A 19,994-nucleotide genomic window follows, 5' to 3' on the forward strand; every position below is an offset into this window, starting at 1 on the left:
TGCAGGAGGCTGTGAAGGCTAGAACTAGAACAGAGTTTAAAGAGAAGTGAGATCAATTCATGGAGGTTGGGTCCATGGAGTGCTATTAGCCAGGGGGTAGGAGTGGTGTCCCTGCCCAAAGTTTGTGGAAGGCTGGAGATGGATGGCACGAGACAAATGGCTTGGTCACTGTCTTCGGTCAATCCCCTCCAGGGTCCCTAGGGTTGGCCACTGTCGGCAGACAGGCTACTGGGCTAGATGGACCTTTGGTCTGACCCAGTACGGCCATTGTAAGCTCAGGGCTCAGGGTCGGGGGTCTCAGTGGACCACCTTGATTTTCATGCAAACCTGCTCCTGGGTGGCCAGGCTGGCAGCTCTCCTGCCCTAGATGGCCACTTTCTTGTGCCTAGTGCGGAGTTCGTAGATGAGGTCCACAATGTCTGCACTAGACCAGGCGGGTGCCCGCCTCTTGCGGTCCTGGCCAGGCTCCCAGGAGCCGCCAGCCTGGTCCCGGGAAGAGGCAGAGGGCTGGGGGGCATCGGGTGGCTGGCTCATAGCGTGCCAGGTGCAGGGTCTGCTGGCTGGGTGCTGGCAGGCTTGCACCTGGCACAGGCACCGTAGCCAGCCCATGCCCTTTTAAGGGGTCCGGGGCCGGGAGAGGGGCCGACGAGTTTCCCTGGTGGTGCCCAGAGTGGCCACCAAGGAAAGCTGAGGAGGGCTAGCCTCCCACTAGTTCAAATTAAGGGGCTACACAGCCCTTAATTCGAACTAGTAAGTTCGAACTAGGCGTTAGTCCTCGTGAAATGAGGTTTACCTAGTTCGAACTAAGTGCTCCGCTAGTTCAAATTAAGTTCGAACTAGCGGAGCGCTAGTGTAGCGCCTATCAAAGTTCATTCGAACTAACGTCTGTTAGTTCGAATTAACTTTGTAGTGTAGACATACCCTTACTGCTCTACATTGTAGTCCTCAGAGATATAGATACCCAATTGCCATCCCCAAATATTAAAAAATAGTCAGTTTTTAAAAACAATGCATTTTAGGTTCCTTTTATTTGCATTTTGATGTCTACGTCTTTATGATTTACTGGGGTCACATTTTAAGACATTCCCCTTAAACCATCAAGTCTAGACACTTATTTAAAAATGAAATGGGAGGTTCTGATGTTGGAACAGTTGGTATTCTCAAAGCTGGGGCTTTAAAAAAAAACAAAACAAAAAAACCACGACACCACACACAACAAAAACCACACCCCCATGCTGAAAGACTCACAATAAAATCAGAAGAGCTGCTAGCACTGCAACTGTTGTCATCTGTGATAAATGAATGCCACTGAGAAGCAACATTTTCAGTAGTAACCATAAAAGCCATCACATAAATAGTGATGGAAGTTAGAAAAGAGAAGATGACAGGAACAAGCAACTAAGAAAGTGTTTAGAACAGGGGTGGGCAAAAGGGCCTCGGTGGGCTGGATCCAGCCCACTAAGTGGGCCCCTGCCACTTCCCCGTTCCCAGACCAGTTAGGATCTGGAGGGAAGGGAAAACAAAACAAAACAAAACACCAACACACAAAGTTGGACAAATGACACCTCAAAGAGCTGTCAGAGAATATCCCTAAGACTCTGGAAATAATTTTAGTAAATCATGGTAGTCATATCTATAAATGGCAAATAAAGAATTTGCATCAGAAACCTAGTTTTAAGAGTTATACCTATCCAATCAGGGAATAGCAACATATTATGTGACCACTTTATATTCGGGCAATAAATACTTGCAACAAAATGTCTGCAAACAAGGAAGACAAGCTAGGCTAGTAGAACTTGTGTGCTGACATATGAGCAGATAGCCACAGACAACATGCTATTTTATTCCATGGTGAATATATTAGCTCCATATATAAATCCTCCAGAATTGAGGTGACTCTTGGATATGAAATCCTCTTACCACAGTTACAGCATCATTGAGCAGAGATTCTCCAAAAACGATGATAAACAGAACTTCATTGACATGAACTTCTTCAAACACAGCCAAGACTGCCACAGGGTCGACCGCCGCTATCAGACTGCCAAACAAAAGAAAGTCTAGCAGCCCAATGTTGAGATGGCCTATGGAAACAAAGCAAAAAGCTTATATATGTAACACCACCAGCAAGATGGATCTCCTTATGGTCCTGAAGCAATCAGCCCTAAATTAATAGCACATTCTTTACATTACAGGCCAAATTCTGCTCTCACTTACTTAGAATCAACTCAAGGGAGTTGCATCTATGTAATTAAGTGCAGGATTTGCCATTAAAGCACTTTTCTGAACTCCTTTTCAGACAAAACTCCCATAGAAGCAAAAGTGAATTTTGTGTGAGTAAGCAGAGCACGCTTGGGCACCCTCAAGAAAATTGATTATGATATCAGACTAATGCTACATTTATTTTAATGTTTTTGTTCTCTCCTAGGAAATTAACTTCATTTAGTCCTTCTATAAAAACAATTTAATTTCATGCTGAAGAAACACTGTCTGCTCTGCAAGCAGATAGGCTCTGAGTGTACCCGCTGGACAGGAAACCGTGAAGTAAGTCTCTCATATTGGAAGGTCACCAAAATATTGGAAACCCTTAGAAATGACATTTAAATGCATTTTAAAATTGAAATACTTAAAAATAATTTCCTCCTCCACGTACTTGTCAAGTTGTGAGATCAGAGTTGTACTGATGGCATCACTAACACTTCAGACATGCAGGGCTTCAAGCCCCTGTTCTGTTGTGTTTGATGACTCATGCTGTTTAAAAAGCCAAATGGCCTGCTTGCCTTGAGAGACTAGAAATGTTGCCCAGAACTCCTTTGCTGTGGAGCAGGAAGGACAATAGGGGCAGAGCAGCCCTGATCCTTCCGTAAGAGTTAAGGAGGTGGACAGGGACCAGAGGAGCCCCATGAAGTGCGCTTCTTTTTCAGGAGGGAAGGGAGAAGCAGAGTATGAAGAGGCAGAGCCAACTACTTTTTGCAGATGGTGGGAAAAGAGCAGGAAAAAAGTGTGGCCAGAAGTATTTGTCCTCAAAGAGGGAGGAAGAAGACAGAGGAGCAGAGAAAGCTGATATTCCCGCTAAGAGTCTCTTGGCATATCCCAGAACCCTGCAACTCCAGAGAAGTTGTACAAATGGGCAGAGGCATTAATTAATTGGAATCTGGGGAGTATTAACTGCAGGGAGTGCAAAATTCCTGTGGGAGAATCAGAGCAGAGCCCAGAATCGGTTTACTAGACGGCAAAGTACAGAAGACCATAGCTTATTAATTGGTGTACATGTGCATCAGCAGTTATTTGCTTGGAGGTGAGGGGGACAGAATTGACATATTGGTTTGGGAGTGAACACTGAAGAGCTATGACTTTGACATGGCATTGTGTGTAGCATAGCTGTGCAGGCACTTTTCATCCAGACTCATAGGCTCGCTCCTTCTAGGGGGGTATGCATGGAGGTAACTTGTAAAGCCCAGAATATTCAGGCATTGGCAGCTATGTGAAGGAGGAACTGACTTTCAAATGTTTGTTACAAAATGCATGGAAAGATTCATCCAGCAGTAGGACCCCAAATTGGTGGGTGGGTACAGTACCAGCAACATTTATCCCCATTTGGCAGCAGCCAATAAGGTGGAAGAGGAGTAGAAACCATCTCTCCATTCAATCCCCAACAAGCAAGCTAATATAACTTTATGTAAAGCTGATAAGGATGATGGGAATAGAGACATTCCTGGCTTTCAGAAGCACATAGTTACTCTATTTTAATATGGCAAGAGTCATCTTCATTCATATTTACACAGAGCGGCGGTGAGTGTGGGGGATTAGAATCGGGTTTTTTTTGAGGGAGGGATTGAGTGGTTGGGTAGCAGGGTGGCATCAGTGGCAAAATATTTTCAGGCCTGGCAGAAAATTCTGAAACAGCCTCTGCACCTGACTCCATATAAAGATCCTGTAACATTCTTGCTCTCTTTGCTGTGTTTAAGAAAGAGATAGTTCAATGGCAATAACTATGGATATCATAGCACTTAAGACAAATGCCTTCAAAATGGATTGGCTCACCTACATCTCTTATCTTTTTTATATGTTACCAATTATGATCACAGCTACATTCTTTAAGAACTTGCAAAAGCTAGTGAGTAAATACTGATGGGATGATTAGGGCACATCACAACTATTACAAAATAGTGTCAAGCGAGGTAGGATTGCTAAACCTGAGTTTTACTTAGGCTACCGAACCTCCAACCCATATGTTCCAATTCAATGCATTGTCACTAAAGAACTGTAGAACAATTTTCACCGTGGAAGTCACCTGGAAATGAAGACCTTGTCTACACTGCTGGACATCATAACTGGAATTCATAAAAGTGGGAATTCACTGTCCATGTAGTTCAACCAGAACTAGCAAAGGGTGTGAGTGATAGTTTTATGACTCGGGGCGAGAACAGTCAGCATGACTTGGGATTGGTTTTCCGGTTTTCCCTTGTGAGTGTGGAAGGTTGGTGGGGAGCATTTAGTGTAACATTTAAGTTATGTTTCTTCCAAAAGTACTTTTCATTATTATTGTTTTGATCTTCTTGCCTTCTTCTATACTCTTCTTCCGCAAACTATACAACTTCTAACTAAGGACACTGAATGATATTTAACAGGTATTTCTACTCATTTAAATGGAAATCTAGGTAATCCGGTTCAAAGGAACTGCTCACGTACTGGGAACTAGATCAGAATTAATCAGTTATTAGTGTCATCTATCAAAGGAGCTAGAGTTCATCTGATGTTGCTCTTCAATGGATACACATCCGCACATTCAGTGATATTAAACTTTTATTTTTGTTCACCTCAATAATAAAATGTGAAGTAAACACAAACAAAAAATAACCCCAAAATACCCCCCGGAAACTACTCTCCAGAGAATGACATGAGAGGTAAAATCCCCAAACCTGGCTTCAAGAACTAATAAGAATCCAGTTCCCTCCCTCCCCCAGAAGCTGGAATGGGAGAGCTGGGTTTCTCAGTAGGTTCCATATCCAGTCTTCACTCTATTCTTATGTATCAGTATATGGCTATTGGGTTTAATCCTCTGGTTAGCTTGTATCATGTAAGCTTTTCCTGTCCCACTTATCTCTAATTTGCGAGTGACTTAATCTGAATCAGGGATAAGCTTCTGTGGCCTTTTCCATAATTGAGATTAGAACTGAAAAAGAATCAAATAGTATATGGCTATACATAATACATCATCCTATCAAGTATATAGTGCATACAGTGCATTATATATTGCTTAGTGCAGCCTCACTGTAAACGTTTTAAGCAATCAGACCCAATTATTTACAGTTGACTGTGATGCATACGCTGTTGCAGGCTGTAGGAATCAAACCTATTTAACAGAAAGAGCTGAGTCCCTTTTTTTTAAACTGTGATTTAAGGTTTGTGGAAAACATTTATGACTATACAACCTACCCTCAGTCCACAGTGGAATTCCCATTGCTGTCAGTGAGAGATTTGCACAAAGATAAAGGGGAAAATATGGCCTTTCTATTGTAACTCAACTTTTAGTTATTGCAGATAGTTACAATTTTGAACATGGGAGGGGAAGGGGGGGAGAGAAAAAGTTTCTGAAAATGGCCTTTTATTTAAAACAAACTTTTGTCTTAAGTGTTTCCTTTTCTCCCAAATTTTTCATAATTTAACTGCCTTTGCAGAACATGTATCCAAATTCTTCATTAGTCAAGTCATTTTGATAACAGTTCCAAAACAAATTTTGATTTAAAATGTCAGGACCTTTTCTTTAACTGCTCTGTTACAAGCCCTGCAAAACAGAAACAATTTTCAAAATGTTTAATTATTTGTAACAAATTACTAGTCCCAGTTATCAATAATACTTTCATTTAGCCATCATCTTATTGTCCCATTCAGCATCACCCATTGAGAAAATATCCTGATAAGTAAGACTACAACCATTGCTGCCCTTTGTTTCACTTCCTTCCCCATCCTTCTCTTGCTGTTTTTTTGGATTCCCTCTACTGTCTTGTGTGTGTCTTCTTTTCTTTCCACTGCGTTTCCTTTCCTGCAGTAGCTCCCCATTCCCATCTTGGTGTGGACTTTAAATCCTAACACCTTCACCACTCCAGCTGCTGCAATGAGCATCATTTAAATAATTAATTGCGGCATTTAAAGTAGAATTGTTACATTATATGATTACACCTCGCTGGAGCTCATGGAAGGCATCAGGGCATTTCACAGTTCCTGAATCATTGTTTTAGGCCATCCACAAACTTGGGAAGCCAACAGTGCCTGGCTGATGCTTGGTTGATGTTATAAGTCTTGCACAATCAAGAAGGTTTAAAAACTTTCTGTTCTTGGCAGAGAGAAAGGTACTAGGCTATGATTCTTTAGTATCTGAACATATGCCGAGTACAAGACCTATAAATGCATTAAGTGGAACAGATCTAACCTAAATCTGACAATGCTGTTTGATTTAAAGTCTATTTGTAGGCCTCTGGCCACTAAAAGGGTAATCCTATCACAAATACATATGGGACCGGATCAAGTCACATTCTATCCAGTTCAGGGATAAGGTATCTCACACGCTAGCCACCCCCACAAACAGTGCAAAAATAAACCCATTTTGTTTACCTGGGAGTGGAAGTCTACTGCAAAACAAGGTAAGGCGATCTCAACCTTTTAGCTTCACAATAATGCGTTTTTTAAGTAGCAGCACTAAACCTTAGCACAAACACCCAGAACAATAGTAGGCAAGCGAGAAATGGTCAACAGGCTTTCAAATCCTAGCAAGATGGCTGCCTAGCTTTACTGTAACCTCAGAAGCCAGCGTAAACCTGTCAGAATGCTAATCAAGTTTTGAATAAATACATGGAACCAGATCCTTAGAGGCAACAAATTCCTTCCTTCCAGCACTCCTTTGCAAGGCACATCTTTTTCTCAGAGGTTGCCAGATCACCATACAGGTGGCCTGTGGACCTGCTTTTGAGTTTTTCTTTCTTGTTGCTCAGACAATGGCAGTTTTCTTGTGTTCATTTGCCCTCTGCTTATCTCTGTTTTGCAAAGTTCAGGCCCTGAGGTGAGCAAAAGTACATTCTTCCAAACAATCAAAACTCCCCACCTGTTCTTAAAGACGGACTTTCTTGTTGAGAAAACTATCACTTTTGGCACTCAGACACCATAGTGATAAGCACCAGAGACACACTAGATTAAATTAACTAGAGAAACTAAACAAAACAGATCCTGACCAACTTTAAAAACCTTGAAAGACACACAGGTTTCACAACTTGCCTTGCCTTTTAAAATCAGATCTATCTGGGCCAAATTTAAAAAAAATCCTCAAATTTTGCAGATGCAAATGTATTGATTCACTCAATCATGCCAATAAACTTAAAAAAATCAACAGCTACTTAATTTGTGGCCCTAATCTGTTAGACCTCGAGGTGTGATTTTTCAAAGCAATGCAGGGAATTAAGCTACATTTTCCATTATATTTAATGGAAAATAAGTAGTTATACCCCAGGCACTACTTTAAAAAGCAGAACCCCAAATTCTGTTATTTGCCCTGTTCTGGTTGGTGGAAGCAACCTTTGAGCTATTTGTGACCCTCTACATTTAAAAAATCCAAGTTCTCCCTTCTCTAAAATCCAAGTTCACTTTAGACCTTATTTAGTGGAGTAAAAATACTGGGCCAGATTGCCTCTGTTTGCTCCTGTGAGAGTGGATAAGAAAATTTCTGCCCCACCCATTGCAAAAGGTATCCAAAACCAGTGGTCAAGCTCCATGAGTAGTAGGTATGAGGAAGTCAGAGAACAGGTAGATGCGCTACACACTCTGCAGGAGACATATTTGAACAGCAGTGCAGCCATGGCTTCATTCCCCCTTATGGTCTGATTTCCTAGTGTTGAGCTGTTAGTGGCATGAACCCGGTGCTACCACACCATCACAAAATGGTGCAATAGCTGCTGCTATGTATGCTTCTCCTATCAGCCCAGAAACATTCACACATTCATCAGTACTATGTAGGCAGAATGACCCTTGCAAATGCCACCTGGTACTATGGGTCTTCAATCTCACCTTAGCAGGATGGTTACTCACTTTAAATGTTGAAACAGTGACCTATTATACAAATGAACCTAGAGGGCGCATGCTGATTAATACTAGAGTGGATTGAAGGACAATTCTACTTCTGAAACAAAAGACAGAATGATGCAGCACTTCAAAGACTAACAAGATGGTTTATTAGGTGATGAGCTTTCGTGGGCCAGACCTACTTCCTCAGATCAAATTGCGGAAGAAAATTGGCATGACTATATATACCAAAAGGTATATTTTTTTTATTGTATCCCTTTGGTATACATTTTCATGCCAATTTTCTTCCACAATTTGATCTGAGGAAGTGGGTCTGGCCCACGAAAGCTCATCACCTAGTAAACCATCTTTTTAGTCTTTAAAGTGCTACATAGTCCTGTCTTTTGTTTCAGCAAGACCAGACTAACACGGCTACATCTCTATTATAATTCTACTTCTGTGATTCGTTCTGCAAAAAGAAACCTTTTGGGAATATTTTTGTTAACATGGAATTATGTCTACACGTGCATTTTCATTCCAGTGAGGTGTGTCAGTAGGTAGGGTGGCGTGTGTATCCTGCTCTGTCTGTTCAGAAGAGCAGGGTACAAACACCTGAAAAGGATCCAACCAGCTCTATTTAATACTTTGTGTTTTTCTGTGAGAAGGAATTATCTGTCATGCACCACTAATGTATCAGCCAGTACCCATTTTAATTGACAGTGACTCTCTTGAGAATCAGGCTTACCCATGATTCCACTTAGGTAGACACCATAGAGAGATAAGCCTGTGGTGGCAGCATTCCATACAGTCCCGATTACAGCATACAGAAGGATGGTACCCAGGTTCCCAAAAAACAATTTGTTCGGCATGAAGTATCCAGCATCTAAGACAATAGGTGGCAGCAGGTAGAAGAAAAATACGTTTGGTGTAAGGGTGAAGGAGGCAATGTGGTCTGCTGCCCACACAATACCACCCAGGAAGAGGCCAAGGACAATCAGCAGAGCACTCTCTGGAACCACACGGGTGACTTTGTGGGACAAGTGGAAAACTGCAAAGAAAGAGAAAAAACTTGAAAGGATCAAAATGCAAACATAAAGTGACAGCTGTTACAACAGTTCTAATCAATAGGAGTTTTGCCTGAACATGAATTTCAGGGTTTGCCCCAAGAATATAAAAACCAACAATGTTCCATATATTGGATCCAAAAGTGTGCTAGGCACATAGCAGACATGTCAAATGAGTGGCTGCTGCCTCATATAGCTTACAGCCATGTACTAAAGCTAAGTGTCATGTGTGAGTATTCTAAATTAACTTGATTTTGTTTGTTTAGAAGATAAATGGAGCAGTCCAGGTCTTTGCCTTTTGTAAATTGAGCTGGTGATATGTAAGGCAATTATTTTTTCACAGAGGTTGCACAAGTCACAGAATCCATGACTTCCCATGCTGCTGGCTGGCATAAGAGGTCGAGTCAGGGCTTCTCCCATTCCCCTCCACCTCGTCTGTGAGTTAAGTGGTTACATAGACCACTTGTTATTGTGCATACAGAACCGAGGGCTGCAAATCCAAAGTGAAGTTGTGAAGGAGAGGCAAGGGAAGTGTCTTGCTCCCCATTATTTTCCTGCATTGATATACAGCCCAAGAAAAAATCTAATCCTAGATCTGTGATGTCCAGCACGCTAGCCACCAGCAAGATGTGGCTATTTGGATGGTTGAGTGTGACTAGTTCATTTCAGAACTGATAGGACACCATAGTCCTAAATGATCAAGGAGCGAGATGTACCACGCATACTCATGGATAATAATACTCAACTACACAAGAAACCCGATAGTCTACTTCCATAGGAAGATACTATGGAATCTGAATAAGACAGACAGAGTCAAGTCAAGACCTATATGAGTTTCTCAATGCCAAGGAGAAAAATGCCAAGAGTATTTCAATATCATGCAATGGTTTTAGACTTTACGACTGGAACTTAGCTGCAGTATCTGCCTTCATACTCACACCTAGAAGGTCTCAGTCTTGTTTCCCTGGCCAATTGTCCAAATGCCATGTCATGAGAACACCACACTTCAGACTATGCATTTCTGGACAATTACTGCATTTTTCAGGCAATTAGAGACATAGAGTTGGCCTCATGCCTCACATCACCCAGTTTAATCCAGAAATGTCATACCGTTTTAATAGCTCACTAACCTAATCTATCTCCCCCTAACAGTATGTCAGGATCTACTGCAACTTGAGATAAAGGGAATACACTCATTTCATAAGGCCTGGCATGAAGGTCCGACAGCTCTACTTACACTTCAGAAGTAGGGCTCTGAAGTCAATGGGAACATTCACTGAAATATTCTGCATAGATATTCAGCAGTTCAACAACTGTGTTAAAGTACTGTGATGCATTGATGGATCTCTGTAGGTTAGCTTGTGCTTCGTGTTCACCTCTCTGTTCTGTCACTTTCATGGACTCTGAAACTCTGGCCTTGTCTACACTTGGAAAAGTTTGCCACTATAGCTATACTCAGGGCCTACCAAATTCACAGCCATACAAAACATGTCACAGACACCATGAAATCTGGCCGTTTGTGAGCTTTTACCCTGTACTATACAGATTTCAGGGGAGAAACCAGCGTTTCTCAAATTGGGGGTCCTGACCCAATAGGGATTTGCAAGCGGATCACAAGCTTATTTTAGAAGAATCACAGTATTGCCACCCTTACTTCTGTGCTGGCTTCATAGCGAGGGAACTGGAGACGGCTGGTTGTAATGTTGGCCATGTGCTCCGCTATGCACCCCGCCCGCAGCAGCAGTGGCAATTCTGCACCCACGCTGCCTTTACTTCTGCCCTATGGCTTTCAGAGCTGGGGGACAGGAGAGTGGTGGCTGCTGAAGGGAGATAACACCATACCATGCCATTGATTCCTCAACACAGCTGCTGGCAGTAGCTCTGCCTTCGGTGCTGGATTCTTAGCCAGCAGCCACAGCTCTCCAGCTGCCCAGCTCTGAAGGGAAGCTGCTGCCAGCAACTGCATAGAAAAAAGTGTTGCACTACCACAATCCCACATAGCCTTGTGATTTCGACACAGCTCCTTTTTGGGTCAGGACCCCTACAATTACAACTTCATGAAATTTCAGATTTAAATATCTGAAAACATGACATTTACCATTTTTAAACTCCTGTGACTGTGAAATTTACCAAAATAGACCGTAAATTTGGTAGGAACCTAGCTATACTAATCGCGCACGGCGCCAGCTGTGCCGGCTTGTCATCTACTTGCCATGGGCAAGTAGATTACATAATTTGTCAAGCCCTGCTAATAGAACTTATACAATTTCCCTAAATAGAATAAGTTATACCAGCTAGGGCATTTGCATGTATAGCTAAATTGGTGGGATGGGATTTTTTCACACTCCTAACTGACAGCTATGCTGACAAAACTGTTTAGAGTAAATTAGATGTCACCCAAAACTGATGGAAAAATTACTTTTATCATAGCTTCACATTTTAATATTAACACCCAAATTACAATCTTCTAAACACATAATGTTGTACAAAACAAGTGCTAGTTTCCAGGACACTGTAAAATTTGGAAATGAAACAAACAAAAATAGCAAACATTAGTTAGCAAATATTAAAAATGTTGCCTGGATCTTTAGCCATGAGATTCACAATAAAGCTAATATACTTTGCAAGTATCCCCTTACAGTTTCTGAAGAAGCATGAATAGCACCTCCTTAATCTTAGGAAGAGACTAGAAAAAGAAATTACGATTTAAAGTCACAAGCAGACTATCATAAAATGAAAGCAAATTGTTTTGAAGTATTGCTTTAAATGCTAGCATTGGCATCTGTTTCTATTCTGTGTAAAACTGATTTGCCCATGCTGGCTTTAGCAAGCTACAATGCCTCATTGCTTTTTCTATTCCTGTTCTAGGTCTTTCAGTGACTGCAGAAATGCATCAGGTTTGATTCTCTTTCTTCCCTTCTCAAAGCTATCAAATGCTGGCACTTCAGTTGCCCCTCCACCCATTGTCATGCTGCTCCTGCCCTCTGCCTTGGAGCTGCCCCCTGGGAGCCTCCTGTTTGCTGTGCAGGGTGTGGGAGGGAGAAGAGGGGGAATGCTGATGTCAGGGTGTCCCTTCTCCCCCCACTTCTGTACCCTGCCTCCACACAGACAGCCTGCCTTAAACTACTGCTCCATCACTCGGAAGCCATCTCTGTTAAATGGTGCCCAGCCAGAGCTTGCTTCCCAAACCCCTGTCCCAGCCCTGAACCTCCTCCTACACACAACATCCTGCCGCAGACGTGAGTCCCCCTGAACCCAAACTCCTTCCCAGAGCTTGCACCCTGAAACCCCTCCTGTACCCCAACCCGGGCTAAGCCTGGAGCCCCTCCCACACTCCAAACCCGTTGACCCAAGACCAGAGCCTGCACCCCAAGGCCCCTACCCAGACTGGTGAAAGTGAGTGAGGATGGGAGAGGAAGGGGGATGGAGTGAGTAGGGTGAGGCCTCAGAGAAGCGGTGGAACAGGGGCAGGGCCTCAAAGAAGGGGTGGGAAGGAAGTGGGGCAAGGGCATTTGGGTTTGAAGTAGATATTACATTGCACTTAAATTGAAAAAGTGATCTTATGGTTAAAAAGGCTGGAGACCACTGACCTACATCAATAGAAACCCCCCTTTTGTCACTCTACATTCTACACTATAGGGCTACAGCAGCAAAACTCAAGTGCTGTAGCTGTTCCATTGTAGCACCCATAATGCAAACATGCCCCCGGCTCCACTATGGTAGGGCCTTTATGTGGTGAAATCTGGCACCAAACCAGGTTTAGGGCACAAAAATTCAAATCATATTGCAAGAGTGCCCCTTGCATGGGAGATGCCACAGTATGCATGGAACTCTTGAGATTTCCTAGAATTTTCATGGTGATAATTTAGGTCCTATCTACTTTGCCTAGGAATGGTATTTGCTGAACTAGTTAAACATCCACTTCTAAACCACTATGGCCTAAGTCAGCTTAAACAGGGTTTGACCGGCTAGTGTTTAAACTGTATTTCAATGCACACTGAGCATCAGAGAAGGAGCCTTCTAGAAAGAAAAATCTATGACGATCTCACAGAGTACATTAGGGTTACTGCTTCCCCCACACCTTCTTTGGGTGGAAAGGGACTGTGAAATTTAAATTAGTTGACAAAAATCAAACAAGCAGTGGAAAGTTCCAGGTGGGTCCAGTGTCTCCAGGCTTAAAAAAGAAAGTAAAATACTAAGTTCTTACGTTTCAGAGAGGTTAGTCTGTAGCTGTAAAAACAACAAGGAGTCCTGTGACACCAAAGCATAACAGACTTATTTGGGCATAAGCTTTTGTGGGTCAAAACCACCTCATTAGGTACGTGGAGTGGAAATCACAGAGGAAGGGATATTATATATCTATCATATCAAAAGAAGGGAGTTACTTATCAAGTGTAGGACCAGTGTTAAAGAGGCCAATTCAGTCAGGGGGGAGGTCGCTCACTCCCAGCAGTTGATGGAGAGGTACGGTTCTTAAGAATATTTTGATTTGCTATTTTAATCATACTTTAAGAATGCATTATGCAGATGGAAACTTGCAAAGGAACTTAACCTTTAACACACTGTTCACTGCTTTCTAAGATAGTTTGCAATGGTTTTGCAGCAAATCACTCAGACAGATCTTTTGAAATTTAACCTGTTAGCACTTTTCTTTGGTTTAACTATATCTCAGAGGACATGGTTAAATGACAAAGTAACTAAAGAGGAGATGATATTCAACGACTGCCCTTTTCAATCCCTATTAATATTAGTCTTCCTTCACTTACAAATAAAAGTTTATTTAAGGATAAACCTTCCCAATCTTCCCAATGTAGGTTTTCGGCCATAACTGATCTCTTTTAATGAACACCATAGTTTTCATTCATTAAACAAAGGTTTGAATGATTGGGTTCTATAATTAAATCTATTGTTTCTGGCTGAAGCCACAGGCAAAACTGACATTAAATTCACTGGGTGAAGGATCAAGCCCTACATATTCTGAGATCAAACTTTTCTTCAGATACCATCTTCTACTTTCTTGGTAAGGCATTGATGAGGAAGTCTTGCATGAAATCTCTTAATATAGCTCAATAATATTATCTTATATCAGTTATACACAAGTTGGAAGGTTTTCCTGATAGAAGTAAGATTTTACAGGATATACAATCACAGTCATATTTCTCATTTTATTTTTTCCTAAAAATAATTGTAACAAGGTTTCCTCACTACCAAAATACATATAAAAAGTCAAAATATTGCCATTTCATACCCTTTTTAGTATTTTTTAAAATAGTACAGAAATTCTTCCCCTTTGCACTCTCTTCAGGATGCATGTCATATTCTTTAAATTGTATGTCCTTCAGGACAAGTTCTCACTTTTCTACATTTGTCCCACATCTAACACATAGGGGCCCCGTTTCCAACTGGGGCCTTTTGGTACTATATAAATATTTACTAATTTAATAATAATTTCAGCCATCTATCAAAAGCATGATGGAGAATATTCTGTTAGCAATAGATAGAAGCAAACTGATGCAGGTAAAATAAGAACTAACTTAAAATCAAAACCTTGGATCTGCAAAAAACATTTTTTGAAGTTTAAAAACCATTTATTTTCATGTATCTTTGCATAAAAGTAAAAGTGCTAGGAATTGTATAAGAAAATTGATTTTTGCAATATATTTATCCCCATTTTTCAGGCCCAAGTTTTAAGTAGTTCACAGAATGTTCATATGAACATAAAATTGATTTATGAACATTTAGCGAGTCACCCCTCTACTAACTTTTTAACTTGCTGTTCTGTCAGTCTAGCGTTGCACTAGCTGTGTGCAGTTACTGTGTCTCTTCTGCTTTGACTTCCATATTTTTACACGGGAATTGCAATACTGGATCAGGCCCACCCTGGGCCTGATTCTCTACTGTCTTGCAGCTTGTGTAATCATTCACAGTTTTGCAACGCGAGAGCCAAATGCTACCATTCTGATTAGCAATTCTTTACATAGATGTGAATTACTCCACAAAGTGCAAAAGAGGGGAGAATCAGACCCTTTGCTTGTGACAGTGTCCAACAGCAGATGGCTGAGAGGAGGTGCAGAGAAACTCCATGAAGAAATATTCTTCCTAAATATCAGCTATTGAACAGCTAATCCCCCAAAGCATTGAGGTTTATATTCTTTTTATTATCTCATCTAATATATGTGAGGTTGTTCTTTATAAACTGGAAATCCTTCTTTGAAGCCTCCTAGCCTCCATGCTGTTTTGCAGCAGTGTCTTCCACAAATTTCATTTGCTCTTTTATTCTAAATCAAATGTCACTAAATAGGAGCACCTGTTGTCTCTTTTTTGTAAGATTCCATATAGCTCTATCATGATTCCCATTAATCATCTCCTCTCTAAACTACTCCAATTTTCATTCTTTATATAATAATCTGTCCGTGACTCTGATATTTTTTATTGACAGACTGTGGACCTCTCAGTTCCTTAACAATCTTTGAGATACAGAGACCAGAAATTAATAGTTTTCCAGCTCTGGCTGCACCACTGATTTATATAATGCCATTATTATCTTTAGTATTATTTTTGTCCTGTTTATTTTATGTGCTAACCCTTGTTTGCCTTTTTTTTTAACCTGCCACTGTTCATTGACTGGATGAATATTTTCATTGAGCTGTGAACATAGGATACTTTTTCCTGAGTCTCCTGAATTAATTTTACAGTGAGCATTTCAGATTATTTTTTTCAAACTTTTCATCTGTCATGACTTTCAGTTGTCAGCACACTGCCCATTCACATAGCTTCTTTAATAACCTCTTATAATGGACTTTTTGAAAGTCCAAATACACTAATATCAGCCAGCACTCCTTTATCCACTATTCTATTGAACTGCTTGTAGAATCATAATAGATAAATAGATTATGTTTTTCTTTACAGAAGCCATACTGGTCTGTCTCTATCATATTCATTCTTTTTTTAATCCACATTTAGGGAATGACTAAATTAGAAAATTATTTTGAAATAACCAAATTTGAAATAACTCCCAAAGTAACAAAATTGAAATAGCGTGTCCCCACTATGGAAGAGCCTTGGAATTAGTCTGAGGCAGGCTCCATTATTGTGGATGCGCTACTTTGACTTAGAGCCCCAGAATGCACTGGGGAGTAATTACTTTGAATGACTCTAGGTCGGAGGTGGAGAACCTCAAGCCCAGAGGGCCAGATGCAGCCCCCGGCTTGCCTGGATCTGGCCCCTGATGCTCAGGGCTCCCCCAGCATTGGGGAACCTGTGCTGATGTTTCAGCCCTCTGGCTACCCCACCATGGGGCTGGAGCACACAAAATCTACAAGGCTAGGTCCTCCAGGTCTCTGGTGTGCGAGAGGACTGTCTTTCTCCATCTCATTCAGGGGCCACATCAGTGAAGGGTTTTGGGGGGGTTGGGTTGTTTTTGTTTTTTGCTTCTCACCTGTGTGTTGCCCCCAATTGATTTTTTTTCTATGGATCAGTAGCCCCCAACCCAAAAAAGGTTCCTCACCCCTGCTCTAGGGAATAGTTACTTCGAAATAGAAGCAGTGGAGCATCCACACTAACGCTATTTCAAAATATCTATTATTCCCCAAGGAAAGCAGGAGAACAGATTTCAAAATAACCAGCCCCTTATTTCAAAAGAATGGGCTTGGCAGTGTGGCCCCTCCACTTATTATTTTGAAATAAGGGGGCTGGGTGGTATTTTGAAACAATTCCCTAGTGTAGACCAGAGCTTAGAATATTTTACTTAGTACTGAAATAAGGCTTTCTGAGTAGTAGCGAGAATTTGCAACAGTTTTAGATAGGTGTAATATTTGCTACCCTCCAACCCACTGGTGTAGTAATCAGTTTTAATTAGTAATTTTGTTAGCTGCTTTGTAAATTCAGTCTGAAATTCCTTTAGAAGTTTTAGATATATCATTTGATCCTAGGTATTAGCTGCTATTTACTTTATCCGTTTGTTTCAGCGACAATTCTTCTGACAACTCAGGGTATGTCTACACTACAGAGTTTTGTTGGAAAAATGGTTGTTTTTCCGACAAAACCTGAATTACGTTCACACTGCAATCGTGTTCTTCCGAAAGTAAATTGAAAGAACAGAGGGGGTTTTCCGGCGTTGGTAATCCTCTTTCTACGAGGAAGAAGTCTTCTTCCGAAAGAGCTCTTTTGGAAAAAAGCATGTGTGGATGGGGAAGACAGAATTCTTTCAAAAAAAGAGAAAAGAGGAAAAAGCACAGGTGGCCACTCTGCCCACTCTGTCCATAGCAATCACAGCTTCAATGCAAGATAGCATCCATTCAGTGTGGACGCTATCTTTTGAAAAAGCAGATTGCATTTTCAATGTGCTTTTGTGTGTGGACGCTCTCTTTCAGAAGAAATTGTTTTGAAAGATCTCTTCCAAAAAAAGGTTCTTCCGAAAGAAGCCTGCAGTCTAGACGTAGCCTCAGACTCTGAGCATGCCTTATTTTAATCATCTGGGGGAAAAAAAGTATTCACTCAATTTCCTTTGTGGTGAAGACTGACGCTGCATAGTCATTAAGGCTCTTTTTAATATTGTTATTCTCTATGGCTTCCTGTCTTCCCTGGCTGCCCAGCAGACTCAGTGATTCTCTCAGGCTTCCCACTTTTGACATACTTAAATAATTTCTTATTTATTTTTATCTTCTAGGCTATTTGCTTTCCTAAATCCCTTTTGGCTCGTCTCATTTCCACTCTACATAGAATCACAGAACTGAAGGGAGGTTGTGGGATCTCCATTACTGGAGATTTTAAAGAACAGGTTATACAAACAGCTATCAGGGATGGTCTATATCAAGGGAGGGCAATAATTTTTTAAAGAGGGCCACATCACAAATTTTTCAAGTGGCCCCCAGCTGCACCTGAAGGGGCCTCAGGCAGAAGGGGCAGGGCCAGGAGACTTCTCATGCTCCCCCACCCACAGACGCTGATTGGCATGGAGGTGGGAAAGCATGTGAAGTCTTTGCCCCTCTCCGGCCCCTAGAGAGATGTGCCAGCTGTTTAAAAACAGCTAGTGGTTCCCTCTAGGTGCTTCAGCAGAAGGAGACCTTGTGCACTCCCCCCACCCCAGGCCAGTCAGGCCTGGCTGTGGGGGGAATGCCCAAAGTCTCTCGTCTCCTGTCCCCACCCTGCCAAGGGCACATGGTGGCTAGACATAGCTGCTGGCTGTTTTAAAACAGCCAATGGTTCCTTCTGATGCTGTGTGCCCCTGGCGGGGGAAGAGACTTCATGCACTCTCCTGTCCCCAGGTCTTAATTGGCTTGGGGGTGGGGGAGTGGCAGGGCAGCTGCGGGTTGGATCTATCGGCTTGGCGGGCCGGATCCAGCCCATGAAGGTCCCTTTGCCCACCCCTGCTCTAGATAATATTTAGTCTTGCTGTGAGTTACTAGAGACTGAACTAGATGATCTCTCGAGGTCCCTTTCAGTCCTGATTAGATTGCATAGAGAAAAATGTCCCCAAAATTATGCCTGCCTGCTGTGTTCCTCATGATAGCTGCAAAGCAAAGAGGGGGGGATTGCTGCTGGCATTGAGGGCTGAGTTGGAGTGGCTGTCTGCTGAGTTTGAACAGCCAGACAGAAGTACTATTAGAGGAGGTCTATGCAGAGCGATACAACACAGGCAGGCTTCGAAAGAACACTTGAACAGCGAGCTGCAGTAATGCACTGTGGCATACTGTGCTCTGCCTGGCCCTGCTGTTTGGGACCAGCAAAGTAATTGTGTGGTGCTTGCTGTACATTTACGTTCATTACACTGTGGGGTCACTAATCCTGTGAATGGTGTCACACGGTCCAGTAACAAGTAAGCAGGCGCTTTCTGAAGTGACAGACACTCTGCAGCATATGCTGTGAGCAAATAGGATGAATTATTTCCCAAATAACACAATTTTATTTAGTAACAACACCAGTGCACGCGCACACGCGCACACACACACACACACACACAAAATGAGTTCAATTTGAAAACCAATACATCAAAAACTTTATATAGAAATTGAACCTAATTCAACAAGGAGAAAGAATATGAAAATAGTTTACCTACACATACAGCAATTGTGGCTCTCGGTGTATGTGAAGCTGTGGCTGTAATTAATGGCCCCCAGCATGGAGTATTAGGGGCAGAGATACAATCGCTCATGCCACGTGTAATGTTGAAGGGGAGCACCCTGTCCTGACACCTAGTTAGCTGATTAAGTTCTCAAGGGACAGTAGATGGACGAGAGCTTGAGAATGCTGAACTTTTAGGTCCACAAGAGTCTGCAGCATTTGTGTTTGCTGCTGGAGCATTATGTCCTGGTGCATCTCCCTCTCCTTTTCCTGCTGGGATTCCTGGGCCTCCTTTCCTTCTCGAGGCTGCCTGCACGGTTCACCCTCCGGGCCCTTTGTTCATGGTTGGCAGCAGCACTGGCTGGCAGGATCTCAGTGAAATGTCATCCTGAGTCCTCTTCTTTCTCCTCCCAATCTGGCTCAGGGGTTCCATGGATGAGGAAGTGGAACTTGAACTGCTTAAGGCCACAATGACACCTGCTGCAGACAAAACAAGTAAAGGTACCATTGTCAGTCTAGTTATAATGGAAAGTGACAATAAAGATTGAGAACTCGCTTTCCTAAAGCTATGGTGAATAGGACTGGCGAGGGATGGGGGAGAGGGAGGTTTTGAGGAAAATGAGGACGAAATTATCCAGAGCTCGACAAACTGTGGTGAGATCTACTTGCCAGTCCTGCACCACGCATGTGCCAGATTGGCACTGTGCATGCGCGCAGCGCCGGTGAATGGGGCGACTGGCTGAAATCTACTCGCCACGGGCAAGTAGATACAGCAATTTGTCGAGCCCTGAAAATTACTTAGCTGCATGAAACTATGAG

The 19,994-nt window shown here is 42.2% G+C and overlaps 1 protein-coding gene across 4 annotated transcripts in view; it reads right to left on the reverse strand.

The window, feature by feature from the left end:
* Window positions 1-19,994, reverse strand: part of SLC9A3 (solute carrier family 9 member A3) — an 81,628-nt gene that overhangs the window by 35,498 nt on the left and 26,136 nt on the right. For 3 of the 4 annotated variants that reach the window (XM_075921556.1, XM_006113051.4, XM_006113050.3), the window contains exons 2-3: window positions 8,795-9,097; window positions 1,921-2,081 (exon numbers count right to left, since the gene is read on the reverse strand). In XM_075921556.1, coding sequence (XP_075777671.1) covers window positions 1,921-2,081; window positions 8,795-9,097 — 464 coding nt within the window. The remainder of the gene's footprint in view (window positions 1-1,920; window positions 2,082-8,794; window positions 9,098-19,994) is intronic. The other variant, XM_075921557.1, reaches the window with a different exon arrangement.

Source organism: Pelodiscus sinensis, chromosome 2, assembly GCF_049634645.1.
Source record: "Pelodiscus sinensis isolate JC-2024 chromosome 2, ASM4963464v1, whole genome shotgun sequence".
Classification (NCBI taxonomy): Eukaryota; Metazoa; Chordata; order Testudines; family Trionychidae; genus Pelodiscus; species Pelodiscus sinensis.